Source organism: Lepidochelys kempii, chromosome 4, assembly GCF_965140285.1.
Source record: "Lepidochelys kempii isolate rLepKem1 chromosome 4, rLepKem1.hap1, whole genome shotgun sequence".
In the NCBI taxonomy this organism is placed as follows: Eukaryota; Metazoa; Chordata; order Testudines; family Cheloniidae; genus Lepidochelys; species Lepidochelys kempii.
The window spans coordinates 136,757,471-136,770,965 of record NC_136383.1 but is presented as its reverse complement, the minus strand read 5'-3'; the positions used below and the strand labels follow the sequence as shown (position 1 = coordinate 136,770,965).

At 57.6% G+C, this 13,495-nt stretch overlaps 1 protein-coding gene across 2 annotated transcripts in view; it reads left to right on the top strand.

Annotated features, from left to right (window-relative positions):
- The window catches only part of ADAM33 (ADAM metallopeptidase domain 33), a 75,783-nt gene that overhangs the window by 15,997 nt on the left and 46,291 nt on the right, over positions 1 to 13,495 (top strand). For both annotated transcript variants that reach the window (XM_073343007.2, XM_073343006.2), the window contains exon 3: positions 5,691 to 5,767. In XM_073343007.2, coding sequence (XP_073199108.1) covers positions 5,691 to 5,767 — 77 coding nt within the window. The remainder of the gene's footprint in view (positions 1 to 5,690; positions 5,768 to 13,495) is intronic.

The window sequence follows — 13,495 nt, the reverse complement described above, 5'->3', positions numbered from 1 at the left end:
ACCTGTGGGCTGCCCAGATCCAAGTGCTGGGACTTGGGCTTCCCCAAATGCCAGGCTGGGGGTATGCTTTATCCTGGGAGCTGGGGCTGTCTTTGATCGGGAAGTGCTGGCTGATTAAAGAGGGGGAAGGTTGCCATTGGACGTGCGTGGGCCTTTGAATTGGGGTGAAGACACGGCAGTTCCTCTGGCTCGTCTTGCCTCCTGAGTTTTAACCAGCGTCTGTGGCGATCAAAGAGATGGGGAGGCGAAGCCCTGCATCGGGAGTGGATTTCGCTCTGACGGCTGATTCTTCCTTGTACAGGCAAAGTCCATCCTGGCGTGCGTTTTGAGCGTAAGGTGGGACCCGTTATGAGCAAAGCAGGGGTGGAAACGGCCCCGTGCCAATAGGGCGATTCTCGGAGGGATACGCGGTGCCAAGGGAGAGCCATATTTGCTTGTCTAAGTCTTAATCTCCGCAAGAGCCTCCCCAAACCAAGTGTCGCTGCAGTCCCAGCACATGCAGTCCGGCCCGGCAGCCAGCTCTGAGCAGCGGCCGTTCTACAGGGACGGAAGCTATGTAGATCTCTAAAGCCTCCATCACAATGCTTGGCACCCAGAGCTTCATTGCAAATGTTCTTTAGACGGCCTAGGAAGGAGTCCTGCAGAAAGGGATCTGGGGGTCATAGTGGATCACAAGCTAAATATGAGTCAACAGTGTAACGCTGTTGCAAAAAAAGTGAACGTCATTCTGGGATGTATTAGCGGGAGTGTTGTAAGCAAGACACGAGAAGTAATTCTTCCGCTGTACTCTGCGCTAATAAGGCCTCAACGGGAGTATTGTGTCCAGTTCTGGGCGCCACATTTCAGGAAGGATATGGACAAATTGGAGAAAGTCCAGAGAAGAGCAATAAAAGTGATTAAAGGTCTAGAAAACATGACCTATGAGGGAAGATTGAAAAAATTGGGTTTGTTTAATCTGGAGAAGAGAAGACTGAGGGGGGACATAACCGTTTTCAAGTACATAAAAGGTTGTTACAAGGAGGAGGGAGAAAAATTGTTCTTCTTAACCTCTGAGGATAGGACAAGAAGCAATGGGCTTAAATTGCAGCAAGGGTGGTTTAGGTTGGACATCAGGAAAAACTTCCTAACTGTCAGGGTGTTTAAGCACTGGACTAAATTGCCTAGGGAAGTTGTGGAATCTCCATCATTGGAGATTTTTAAGTTAGACAAACACCTGTCAGGGATGGTCTAGAAAATACTTAGTCTTGCCTTGAGTGCAGGGGACTGGACTAGATGACCTCTTGAGGTCCCTTCCAGTCCTACACTTCTGTGATTCTTCACCAACAGGCAGTTCTCCCAAAAGAAACAAAGCTTCTCTCCTCCCCCTTTGCGAGGACCTCTCACTGGAAGGGTCAGAGGCCAAGGGACCCTGCCGGTCCCAGTAGAGTGGAGGAATCTAGAAGTGGCCGCCCGTCAATAGGTGGTGGGCTGTAGCTGAGTTCATCGTGCACAGGTGCTCCAGTGAGCTCTGCTACTCGGGAACAGTCTCAACAGAGGCCAAAGATGGAATGAGCCATGGAGACTGAGGTGGGCCAAAAGCTTTGTTACCTTTGCAAACTCCAGAAACTCCTTCCCATGAAGCAGCTGGCTGGGAACCCTCCGGGCTCGGATCACTGGGTGCCTTTCTCAGGCCTGGCTTGTGAGGGAGGTCGCACCAGATGATCAGGATGGTCACGTTAATCCATGTATCTACAGAATGGCAAAGCACCAAGCCCTCGCAATGAGCCCTGGAAGGGTGTTCTGGCTTGGGGAGTCTGACAGCCCCCCCGGGGGCTCTCCTTCTGCTCTGCCTTTAAGCACATGGCTCTGGAATGACAACAGTCGTGCTGGGAAACCGGAGCCTGACTCAATGTGTCGTTTGGCTTGCGAGGGCCTTGTTTACTGAAGGGAAATGTTAAACCGTTGTCTGTGGGGAGAAGTGGAGAGGAGGGGCAGATTGCAAGAGAGACATAAACCAAGTCAGTAACATCAGGGAGAGACATAAACAGAGATTGAGACACACGCCCAGAGAGAGAGAAAGGATCCAGCCTTCCGGCCCTTGTGTACACACCACGCAGCTCGGGCTGATGTAATCCCCTGTTAGATGCACTTGGTGACCAGGTAGGATGACCACCTGGACCTTAGCCCCCCCTTTCCATGAGGCCCCACCCCTGCTCCTCCTCTTCCCCCGAGGCCTCACCGCCAGCCTGGAAGCCAGAGCCAGGAAGTAGTAAGAGCTGCCCAGGGAGCCCAGGCTGCTATGGGGAGCCCCAGACCCTCCGTCTGCCCTGGGGGCTGTTTTCAGGCACCCTGCTCCCACCCCACCCAGGGCAGATGGAGGGTATGGACCTCGACAGTGGCCTGGGCTCCCTGGGCAGCTTTTACCCTGGCCCGACTCTGGTTTTGGGGGGGTGGGGCCTCGGGTAAGAGATGGAGGGGCCTCAGGGGAAGAGGAGGAGTCAAGGGTGGGGCCAACGCGGGGGCGGGGTATGCATCCTGCTTTTGCCTTTTGAAAAGGTGGTCTCCCTATGCCAGCGGCCAGTTCCCGGCTCCCCTCTGGCAGCGTAGAAGAGGCCTGGAGAAATGCTGCACTCCTCTCTGTTACTCGCTGTCACCAGGAAGATGAGTGCTTTAGAGCTGAGATAGAATTTGGAAGCCCCCAACAGGGCTCCCCGGTGCCTCTGCCCCGGCACAGGTGGTGAGAGTTTTGGAGTCACTTCAGCACCTGAAGATGGCGTCTGCACTGATATTTCATTCAGATCTGTTCTGTGATCAACTCCACTTGGCAGAGCGCTGGCCAATCAGACAAATGCACAACGCAGGGGCACCCTGGGCGAATGCAAGCTCTTTGTTCCTGCCCCGGTTCTGGGTCAGATCCTCTGCGTTGGGCTGCTTTTCCCAGCTGATGAGCTGAATCTTATTGTCTGGCCACTTTCCTGCAGCACTGGGATCCTGGGGCCTTGGTGTATAGGCAGGAATTGCTGGTTCTAGCAAGATGTGGGAGCCGTATGGGCAGCTTGAAATCCCAGGCACTGCTCCAGTTGGAGTCCAAGACGCTATGTTGAAGTATTGATCCCACGGGGTGGGGTCCTGGACACAAGTCAGAGAGAGAGTTTTGGTTTTAGCCAGTGGCCCCAGCCCACAGAGCATGGGTCTGTGGGGGGAAGGGCTGCTGCTAGCCAGGCAGAGCTGCTCTTAAGTCAAGGATTTGTACCCTGGTGCCAAGCCCCTGTGGAGATGGGCCACCCTGGTGTGAAGCAGGGTTGGCTCCGATGGGATCTGTGCCAGACAAGGCCCTGGACTGCGGGCCCGGCCCAGAAGCCTGTAGCGTCCTGGGGAAGCTGAGTCAATCATTTCCTCCCCTTGCACCCGGTATTTTTACCAGCCGTGTGTTAGGCAGTGCCCGGAAGCTGACATTTCTATTTATTCCCCTGCCCTGGCATGACAAACCCTGCAGTCACCCGACTGCACCGCTCGGATCAAAGCCTGCGGAGACAGGGATGCTGGGCCCTGCCTGGACAGCTGGCAAACCAGCTGGAGGTAGCTGTCAGGGTGCAGAGGATGGGGAGGAAATGAACAGCAAGGGCCCAGTTCTCCATTGTCTCATGCAGCCGTTTACTCCAGTGCAAAGCGCCGGGGGGCTGATTCAATGCAGAGTCGAGCCTCAAGGTGCGGGAGGCTGAGCTGGTGGGCAGAAGAAGGGGGAGGAGGGAAGTGGCAGGGCTTGGAGGTAGATAAAAGCAAGAGCTATGGGTTGAGAGGAAGAGCTCTTTGTGGAGGGGGGAAGGGAGGTTGTCCTCCTTGCTCTCCGGCTGTAGTAGGGCCCAGGGAGCAGAGCTGCTGGCTCCCACGCTGGCTGCAGGGAGCCTCCGCTGGCATGAGCTTGCCACTTGGATTCCTCTCTTGCTCGTCCAAATTGCCATGGTCCCCTGGGTTCTTACCCTGTGGGCTGACAGTCGCTTGCCAGCGTGGGTTGGAATGTGGCCAGCCCCAAGGCGTTGCTGGTCTGGGGGTGCTGGCTGGGTTGTTGTAGCTGTGATGTCTTGTCCCACCCCAGGGTGGGGGTCTTATCTCCTGGGGACAGGAGACATTCTACTCAGGGCTGGAATTCAATTTTCAGGGAGGAAGGCTGGCCTAGTGGTTAGGGAGTTGGACTGTGACTTTTAGAGGCAGGGGTCAATTCACTGCTCTGCAACAGACTCCCTGTGCGTTCTTGGACAGGCCCTTGGTATCTCTGCCTCAGGTCCCCATCTGCCTGGCGGGGTAATAACCCTGGCCGCTTTCAGTTCAGTTCTTTGGGGCAGGGACGGTCCCTTCCTAGCACAGCTGGGCCTGGATCGTGGTTGGTGTTACTGCGGAGCAAACACTAGGAACTATTTTTGTCCCTGGGGAAGGGATGTCCCATTTCCGATCTGGGGCAGGGATCCCGTCTCGTCCCTTTGTGTATTCTCTGGGATGTTTCCAATTCATTCTTGCACGCATGCGTGTCTCTGCAGAGAGTGGTCATGCATCCACATCTCAGATGTTCTTTGTCTCTCGTTTTCCTCCGGTGGGTGAGGCAAATCCATGACGGGGGTGGATGAGCTGGATCCCGGCTGGGGGAGGAGCCCAGCGTCGGTGACAGAGGCAGTGGTCACGGCGACCGGGAGCCGGAGAACAGGCCGCCCTGGCCTGACAGAGGAGGGGCTGGAGAGCGACCTTGGGGTAGGGGTTGCAGGTGTCCAGGTGGGAAGCGGCGAGGACCCAAGCGGGGATTTCAGGGGAGCCAGAGCCCAGATCCTGGCAGCGTTACGGAGGCAGAGCTGCGTTAAGGACGAGTTCGGCGTCTGGGCTGGGGTGAGAAGCAGCGTCACCGAGACGGAGGCACAGGGAGGGTATCTCAGCCTTTCCCTTGCTTTCTGGGGGCCCTGGCATGCTGCCCGTCCGGAAGCTGGACCCGGGGGTGGGGAGGACCCAGCAGAGGCAGAGTGTGCAGGCAGTCGGACAGCGTGAGCTGCCGAACACAAGAGCAGGGCCAGCACAGCCTGGGGGTTCAGCAGCATGGGGGGAAGGCCTGTGAAGTCAGCCAGCCAGCCCATCACCTGGGAATGCAGGATGGCCTTTCCACACCGTCTGCCCACGTGCCAATCGATAAAAACAGGCGGCGGTCGTGACCCCCTGACACTTGGTTGTGCCCCCTGGGCTGAGACCCCATCCCTTCTCCAGTGCTCTTCACGCTCCCGGCAACAGAGCCTCCACCGCTTCCAGGGAGAGGCCATGCCACTCTCTAGGGATCCCGGCGACCAGATCTGCTCTGGGAGGAACCCACGTTAGAGGGCAGCGTATGAGGTCACATCCCTCTCTTGGGATACCCGCCGAGAGGCTACTACTGGTGCCGACGCTCTGCCTAGGGGAGATCTCTGTTAGCTCGGGTGGGCAGGGCCTGCCTTTTTGCAGCAGCTGGAGCAGGGTTCTAGACCCGGCTGCCCAGGTGCGGGGCGGATCTGTTCATTGACTGCATCAGGAGGGTTTGTTACGTGGGGGAGCTGGGCATGGCCTGTTCCCAGATTCCCCACCCTGCAGATCTCCTGGCCTGGGGAGAGCTGGCAATGGAGGCAGAGCTGTGCAGCAGTTTGCCCTGTCTCCCCAGCTTTCCCTTGTGACCCCATTCCTCCCTTGCTCTCCTTCCACAGGTGCCAGCACCCGCCAGGGGGGATGTGGCCGTGACTGCTGAGGGCAGGGAGCTCATCCTGGCACTGGAAAGGAACCAGTAAGTATCCACCTTGGGACACGGGGGGCTCTGCAGGACTCTAGCTGCAGGGTTGGCCCTGGATGTGTGCAGCAGGTGTCCGGGGTGGGGGTGTCTGCATGGACCACCTGGCTGTGCAAGGAATCATCTCAGTGTTGCCCCAAGCATGACCCTGTCTCGTAGATTGTCACACCCTTGTGTCGCCGCTCAGCCACCAACGCTGTTGACTGTCCGCTCCCTGGTTCACCTGCCCATCGGCTCCCTCCCTCTTTCCCCTGCCCAGTCTCCTGCCAGCCTGGAACGTGTCTCTCGCCTGGCACACTCCCTCCCTGCAGTGCTGGTGCAAACGCATGCCGGAGGCGTCATTGCCCTGCCCCGGTGCAGTCATTCGCGCAGCGGGAAGCCGGCGTGAGCCGGATTCATGTGGCATGTTATGCGCTGAGCGTGGACGACCACGCACGCTGCCAGGGGGCTGGGCATTCCCATACGCCCCCGCTCAGACACGTGGGCACGTGCCTGCTCTCAGGCAAGCTGCACTCGCCCTGTAGACGGGGCGACTTGCGAGAGCTGGGAGAGTGAGCCGCTGCCGGCTCACCGGGGTTTCTCAGTGACTCACAGCCAGAACACAGCAGTTCCTAAGCTGCGGGTTGCTTTGGTATTGTTGGGGGGCGTGCCAGGGCTGGCCTGTTGGTTCTTCTCAGGGGGTTGGTGGGGGCTGGGCTGTGTGCCGTCCGTTGTTCCTACAGGGTTGTTCATCCGTCCACACTGGTTTGTTTTTACAGGCTTGCTCGCAGGGACGGGGCTGAGCACCATGGCTTGTTACTGTAGGGTCTCTCAGAACTCATCTGCTTTGATTGATTTCCTTCCTCCTGCCATTTTGGAATTCAAAACAGCTGTGAAAACCGTTAACCTCTTGATCTCCGTGGTGCGCCCAGCACTGCAGTGTCTGTGGGCCCTGCTCATATCAGTCAAGTTAGCCTTCCAGTGGGGCAGTGCTGGTAACCCTATTGCACTGCTGGGGGAACTGAGGCACAGATGAGGCTAAGTGACTTGCCAAAGGGGCACAGGGACCGCTCTGCAGCAGAGCAGGGACTTGAACTGAGGTCTCTGGAGTCCCAGTCAGTTCTGTAACCACATGCCCCCTCTTCCTCCCATGCAGAGCTGGCTTCCCCCGCCGGTCTGTGGAAATGCCTGGCCCTGTGAGCATCCCAGTGACTCCGTTCCCTGTCCCCCCTCTGACCCTGTGCTGGCTGAGTAACTGGTGCGGAGCGGTCCTGACGAGTTGCCTGCTGATGGAAGCTGAGCTCTTTGGACTCTGCATGGAGCTCGGTGGAGGAGAGCCCGCCAGACTGTTTTGGTTTCTGCGGCTGGAGGCTGCCAGGCTCCTGGGGCTCTCGCTGGCGGGCAGGGGGGTCAGCGGTGCCGGGGGCCCCGCTGGGACAGGGATTTGTTTGCAGATGGGCTGTGCCCTGGCAGGGAGTGAAACCAGTGAAAGTTCAGGCCAGAGAGAGCGTTTTCAGCTTCCCTCCTAAATGCAACAGCGAAGGGGCAAAGCTCCCGTTGGATCAAGCTGTGAAAGATGCCCAGGGAGAGGGGTCTGGGGTTAGAGAAGCCCTGAGAGAAGGATGTTGGGGAGCAGGGTCTGGTGAGCAGGAGGGGAGTCGTGAAGGGAGCAGAGAAGCAGTAAGAACTGCTGTGGTGAATTGGGCCATCTGGTTCCATATCGCACTGCCTGGCGCACGAACCAGGCTCGGCCTGCCGCCTCTTGGTGCATGAACCAAGGCCCTGGGCCAAGAATTCTTGTTCTCTCTCTGCCCCATCCTGAGCCCTAACATAGTATCCAACTGCCTTCCATACTGACCATTCGTCCATCTAGCCTCCCTCTTACCGCCAACCTGGTCCAGACCCTCCATCCACCTGCCCGGGTCCAGGATCCCACCTACAGCAGTGGCCAGTACCTATGGCTTCAATGGAGGGCGCACTGTTCCCCTGTCAAATACAATTGGTTGCTCTACTGGAGCAGGGTGGGCTGAGGGAGGCATTCCTTCCTGACCCCGCAGGCCATCGGCCTGCGCCCTGAAGCATGACATTTGCTGATGCTCGGTGGTATCTTGGCCTGGGAAGAGGGCAAGGGACGCACTGTGGCAGCAGAAGTAGCCCACATGGGGAGGGAAGCTGGAATAAGAGGAGAGTAAGACATAACCTTAGGGATGGGGAGACAGATGTCATGAAAAATTGTGGTCCAGTGGTTAGAGACCACGGGCCTGGGAATCGTCTGGAGTTTCACCCTGGCAGGAATCCAGCTGGCGCGGGCATAGGAGCAGTCAAAGCAGCACAGCTCAGGTTTCCGGGTGGGTAGCTCTGCCCTGGCCCAGGCCCCGAGTACGTACTCGGCTCGCTAGCCTGCTCTGGCTTCGCTGCTGCTGCCCGTGCTAGCTGGCATCCAGCTCCCTCGGGCCGGCGAGCCATTCACGGCTTTTGCCGCTTGGAGATACCGGGTGATCTGAGCGTCAGCCTTTCCCTAGCTGGAGACGGGGACGGTGAACCAGTTACTCCCTGCACTGGGCCTCTGGTCAAAAGCTCAAGTGCTGATTTCCACTAGCGAGTATCAGAGCAGTAGGGAGGATAAGGCCCCGATGGGGGTCCGATGAGCACCTAAATCGCGAGGGTGCCTGGGCGCTTTCCTTGGGGGTGGCTGCAGTGCGTACCGAGGGGCGTGAGCTGGGGCATTGCTTGGGGTCGTAATTAACCAGAGGAAGCTCTAACCTCGTGTGTAATGCCGGCTCGCGGCGGATCTGAGCGTGCCGGGAGAGCACGTTCCACCCCAGCACCACAAAGCACTTGACGGCTAGGCTGGGAGGCAGCCGGCCCAAGGGCCGTGACAGACGCTCCATCGCTGGGGGCGTTTAAAACTGGACCAGCCAAACACGGGAAGCCAGGCTGCTTTGCTGGGGGGGAACAGGCTCCACAGCCTGACCAGGGCTTTCCCTTCTGTGGTTTCCGCCATGAGCTGCCCTCAGCATTAGCACTGGGCCGATGTGTCTCTCCTGCCTCCCTGACACCCAGAGTGGGGCGAGTCACCACCTGCGTCCCCACCACTGGGCTGAGATGCTCCCGAGGCGTCTCCCCGCCGTAGAATTCCTCTCGCCCCTGGGTCCCGTGGGCAACAGGCTGCAGGACGTTGGTCCTAGGCCTCCCTCCCGATCGCCGAGCAGCAAGTGGAATGTTCTCCCTGAAGAGCGCGTCGGCCTTGGTGCGGGCCGTGGGAGCGAGGCGGGCGTTTCCCGGGGCGGGGTCCCCCGCCGGCCGCAGTGCTGTCGTGTCCTGGGCCCTGTGCGTGTGAATGGGGTGATTTCACCTTCCCCTACTGAGTCAATAGTACGATTTCTGTCCTGCAAGGGAAGTACCAACCCTGTGAGCTTCCTGCCGATAGCAACCTCCCTGAGCCAGCTGGGGAATTGTGCATCTCGTGGTAGGAGTTAATCTCTCTCTTTTCCATGTCCCACACCCACCCCTCCCTTTCTCCCTCCCTCGGCCCCCACCCCTTAGCTAATGTACGACTCTCCATCACCCTCTGGTCCTAAACAGTGATGGACAAAGATCTGGAGGGTCCTTGCAGCTAAACACCCAGGAATCTGTGCAGCATGTGAAGTGTATTGCGTTGATGTGCAACATTTCCCCAGCATCTCTGAGCGTTAGCTCAGACTGTTAGGTCTGGATATTGGACTAGAAATCTCCCAGGAAAAGGCTTTCCCTCTGGGATTCCTGGCTCTCTTTGGAAATGCTGCCGCAGTGGCCTTTCCTGTGCAGCATCTCGTTCCTCTGCCCTGGATCCCAGCTGGAACGGGCAGGCGCAGGGAGCATAACGAGGGGACCAGACTAAGGATGTTTTGGGCACGTTCAGCAGGACCAGCAGGGAAGGGTGGAGTTCGTGGCTTGTGGCAGCATGGACTGATCTCCACATGGGACTGTCAGACGGCCATGAGGCCAGCTCGCCAGAGTGGCAGCGTGCAGGCCCCGGGTAGCGTTTCAAGATGCCAAGGGGTGGGATTTTCAAAAGCGCCTCGCTGGGCCCCCGGTGGAGCGGGACTGTTAGACCCGTGCTGGGGGCTTCGAAGCCTCCCCGGCGCTGTTCTGCGGGCCCCTCCTGGTCCGGGTGAGATCGCACCAGCAAAGGCAGGACCACGAGGGGAAAATCCTGATGGCTCTACCAGCAGCCAGTGTCCGCCTGACCTGACGTGACTCTCCTGTGTGCTTGTTTGCACCCAGCTCCAGCGTTAACGAGCCTGGTCCGTCGGTGTCGCTGCCTCTCCTCCGCTCGGAGCTGGTTTGGATTTGTGCTGGGGCTGGCAGCATCCTTTCTCCGTAGCCTGTGGCCTGAAACCCTCCTCGGGCCGGGGATCTGGAATGTTGTTTCTTCTACACACTGCGTCCGCGCCGATCAAAAAAATCGCAGGAGACGACGCTACGGCCCTTTCCTGCCAGCAGCCCTGCTCGACATCGTATTTAGCTTGGAGCCTGGCCTAGGCAGGAAGTATTTGGAAGGGTAGACTTGATTTTGGAAACCAAATGAAATGAAGAAACGCGCGCTCTCCAAAGTAACCAAGAAGAGAGGGACGGGGGAGAGAGAGAATGTTTCAGGCATCATAATCCTAGCAGGGGCCTGTGCTCATTCCTTTGTCTTTTCCTAACCTCTGGGTGGGATCTGGACAAGGACTCCTGGGGTGGCATCTTCCCCCGGCTGGGGCGGGCGCAGGACACATTCATGCCCCAGCACCTCGTCACAGTCTGGGCATGTCGGTGTTCTCGCTGGCCAGGAAGGCACAATGTCGTGCCAAGGTCTGTACCTCCCCTCGCGCAATGCAACAAGCCAGGTGCCCAGCTGGTGTGAATCAGTCTGTCTGTCTTCGGGTTCTACGCGGCTGCCCATCATGGTAGTATCCGAGCTCCTTCCATGTTAAATCAATAGCAACATCCCTAGTGGATTTTGGGGAGTCTCTGGCTCTTCTCCCTTTGCTCTGGTGTCAGTGGGTCTTTGCTGATTCACACCAGCGGAGAGTCTGGCTCTTGCTTAGTCCTGATTCTCCTCTCTCTGGTTCTACTCTTCTACCGGCGTGTATCTTCTGACCTCAGCGGAGCTGCTCCGGATTTACACTGATGTCAGCGGCAGGAGGAGCAGGCCCAGTTCCTACGTAGCAGTGTTTGTCTGGGTTGCCTCCTCTCACTTCCGGCTGGACCTGCTGTCACCTTACATCTACCTGCCTGGGCAAAAGATAGGGAAAGCCATTTGCAGGCCCATTCATGAAATCTGACCCCGGCCCGGCTGGGCCCTTTGTTCTGTGGCCCCTTCCTTGGTGTGTTGGATCCGCAGGGCTGGCTGGGGTTCCAAGGGCCCCTTGTGATCCTCTCACCCGACCTGCGTTACCCAGACTCATCGGCCTTTGATTGGTGCTGACGTGGGTAGCCAGGTTCGAACAGGTGAGAGCATAAGCTGAAGTGCTCTCCCGGCATCCCTGCCTGTGCTGGCTCCGGGCCCAGGAGAGGGAGGGTCACGAAGGGCAACAAATGAAGAGGAGAGAGCGAGCCCCACTGAGCCATACAGCCCATAGCTCACTCAGCGCCCAGAGGAAAGCCCAGCTCAGGAGCTGAAAGTCCTAGGCCAGTGCTATCACTGTTACGGGGCAGGGAGAGTTAACCACAGAAATACTGACTGAAGGGGCCTCGGGGATGACCTAACTGGTTGAGAAAGGTCACGTGTCCTCCCCCTCCCAGGCACCGGTTCCAATCGTGCATGGTCTGTAGCTAGACAGGGCTTGAATCTGCAGGGTTTTCACTAGCACCACGTGCTGCCTGGCTCTTCTCTCTCTCCACACTCTGCCGCGGCGGGGACTTCCAGCATAGCCAGGAGGCTGCCTTGGGTTTCTCTCTGTCTGCTCCCGAACAGCCTGATGCTGGCCCGGGGTTTGCTGCGGGTGCACCCGTGTTGGCACGTCACCGCCCCTGGGAAGCAGCGGGGCATTGAGCCAGCCTGCGGGGCCCCCGCTGATCGAGGGTTCTCGCCTGCAGGGCGATGCCTTCTGGGGCAGCGAGCGCAGGGGGAGTTGGCGGCAGCAGCATAAAAAAGTTTAGTATTCGTTCTATGCGGAGTGCCGTCCCCGTGTCTCCCCCCCGACCCCGCATCCAATACTGGTTTCTGGGTTTAACTCAGGCTTCACACCTCAGCACCGTGTTGCTTGCAGGCCGTGCCCTATCCCGGGTCAGGCGCTCTGCCCAAGAGGTTAGAGGGGACAGAGTGGGGAAGGAGGGCATGGCCCCAGGAAGGGGAGGCCCCTGGGAAACTGAGCAATTGTGGAGCATTGTGCAAACTGCATTTGGTTATTTGGATCTTAAGATCAGTAGAACCCCAGTTTTAACACCGGTCCCTACTCCCATAGCCCGATGCAGTACAAGGCGAGTGACACATACCAGGGTACATTTATGTACTGTGACGTGGCAAGGCCAGATGACTATGAAAAAGTAGTGGGAGATAGATATATTAGCTCCAGGCTAAACAAATCCCTGGTACCAGGATAAGTGAAATGGCAGCTGCTCCAGGTCAGGTAAGACACCTGGGGCCAATTAAGAACTTTCCAGAAGGCAAGGAGAAGGCTAGGTTGATTGGGACACCTGAAGCCAATCAGGGGCTGCCTGAAACTAGTTAAAAGCCTCCCAGTTAGTCAGGTGGGTGTGCACGTCAGGAGCTGTGGGAGGAAGCTGCGCTGTTGGAGAGGCTGAGTAGTACACACCATATCAGGCACAAGGAAGGAGACCCTGAGGTAAGGGTGAAGTGGAGCTTGAGGAATTGAGGGCTGCTGTGGGGGAAGTAGCCCAGGGAATTGTACATGTCATGTTTCTAAAAGGTCAGCTACCATAGCTGATACTATTATGGTCCCTGGGCTGGAGCCCGGAGTAGAGGGTGGGCCCGGGTTCCCCCACACACACCCTTTGCCCCCTGATTAATCACTGAGACTGGGAGACAACAGAGATTGTACAAGGAAGGATAACTTCTCCTCACCTCCCTAGCTGGCTTATGATGACCCTTCTTTCTAGAGAGAGAAGGGTTACGTGGAGGGTCACAGTGAATATCTGAGGCTAGTGAAATCCGCCAGGAAACGCGGGAGCCACGGAGGCAAGGACAGAGCTTTGTCACAGTACATAACTGGAGTGCTGGGAAGCAGTGGGTACTGGCCTTGGTCTTGAGATGGGTTATAACCTTTATAGCCCTGACCAATGTCTGTGATGGGGTATGGGGTAAAAATCAGTCTCTTCCCAACCCTCCCATATATCTCCTCCACTCCTCTTATTACAACATGAACAATTCATAGACAGAGAGAGAGAGCAGTGTGTGGAGACCGGTTTAAATTTCATTCTGGCTTAATTTGATGCGCCCTGTTTGCCAGCCCTTGGATGGAACCCCAGCCCTCCTGTTCTTCCCTTGTTAGCATCAGGGCATAAACGTTTGGAAGCCAGGCTCGTTTGCGGCCATCTGGCTGCTTTGGGTAACGAGGGACAAGCCAGAAGGAAACCAGAGCTCGCTCTTGTTGAAAAATGCTGACCACTGAAGAAGTCTGATGAGTAATGATGCTGGCTCTGAGCAGAGAACAGTGGAGTTTCCCAGCAGGGGAGAAAGCATGGCGGTGCATGCAAGGAGGTGGATGTGCAAGAGAGTGTGTGCTCATGCATGTAAGGTGTGTGCAAAGGTTCTGGTGT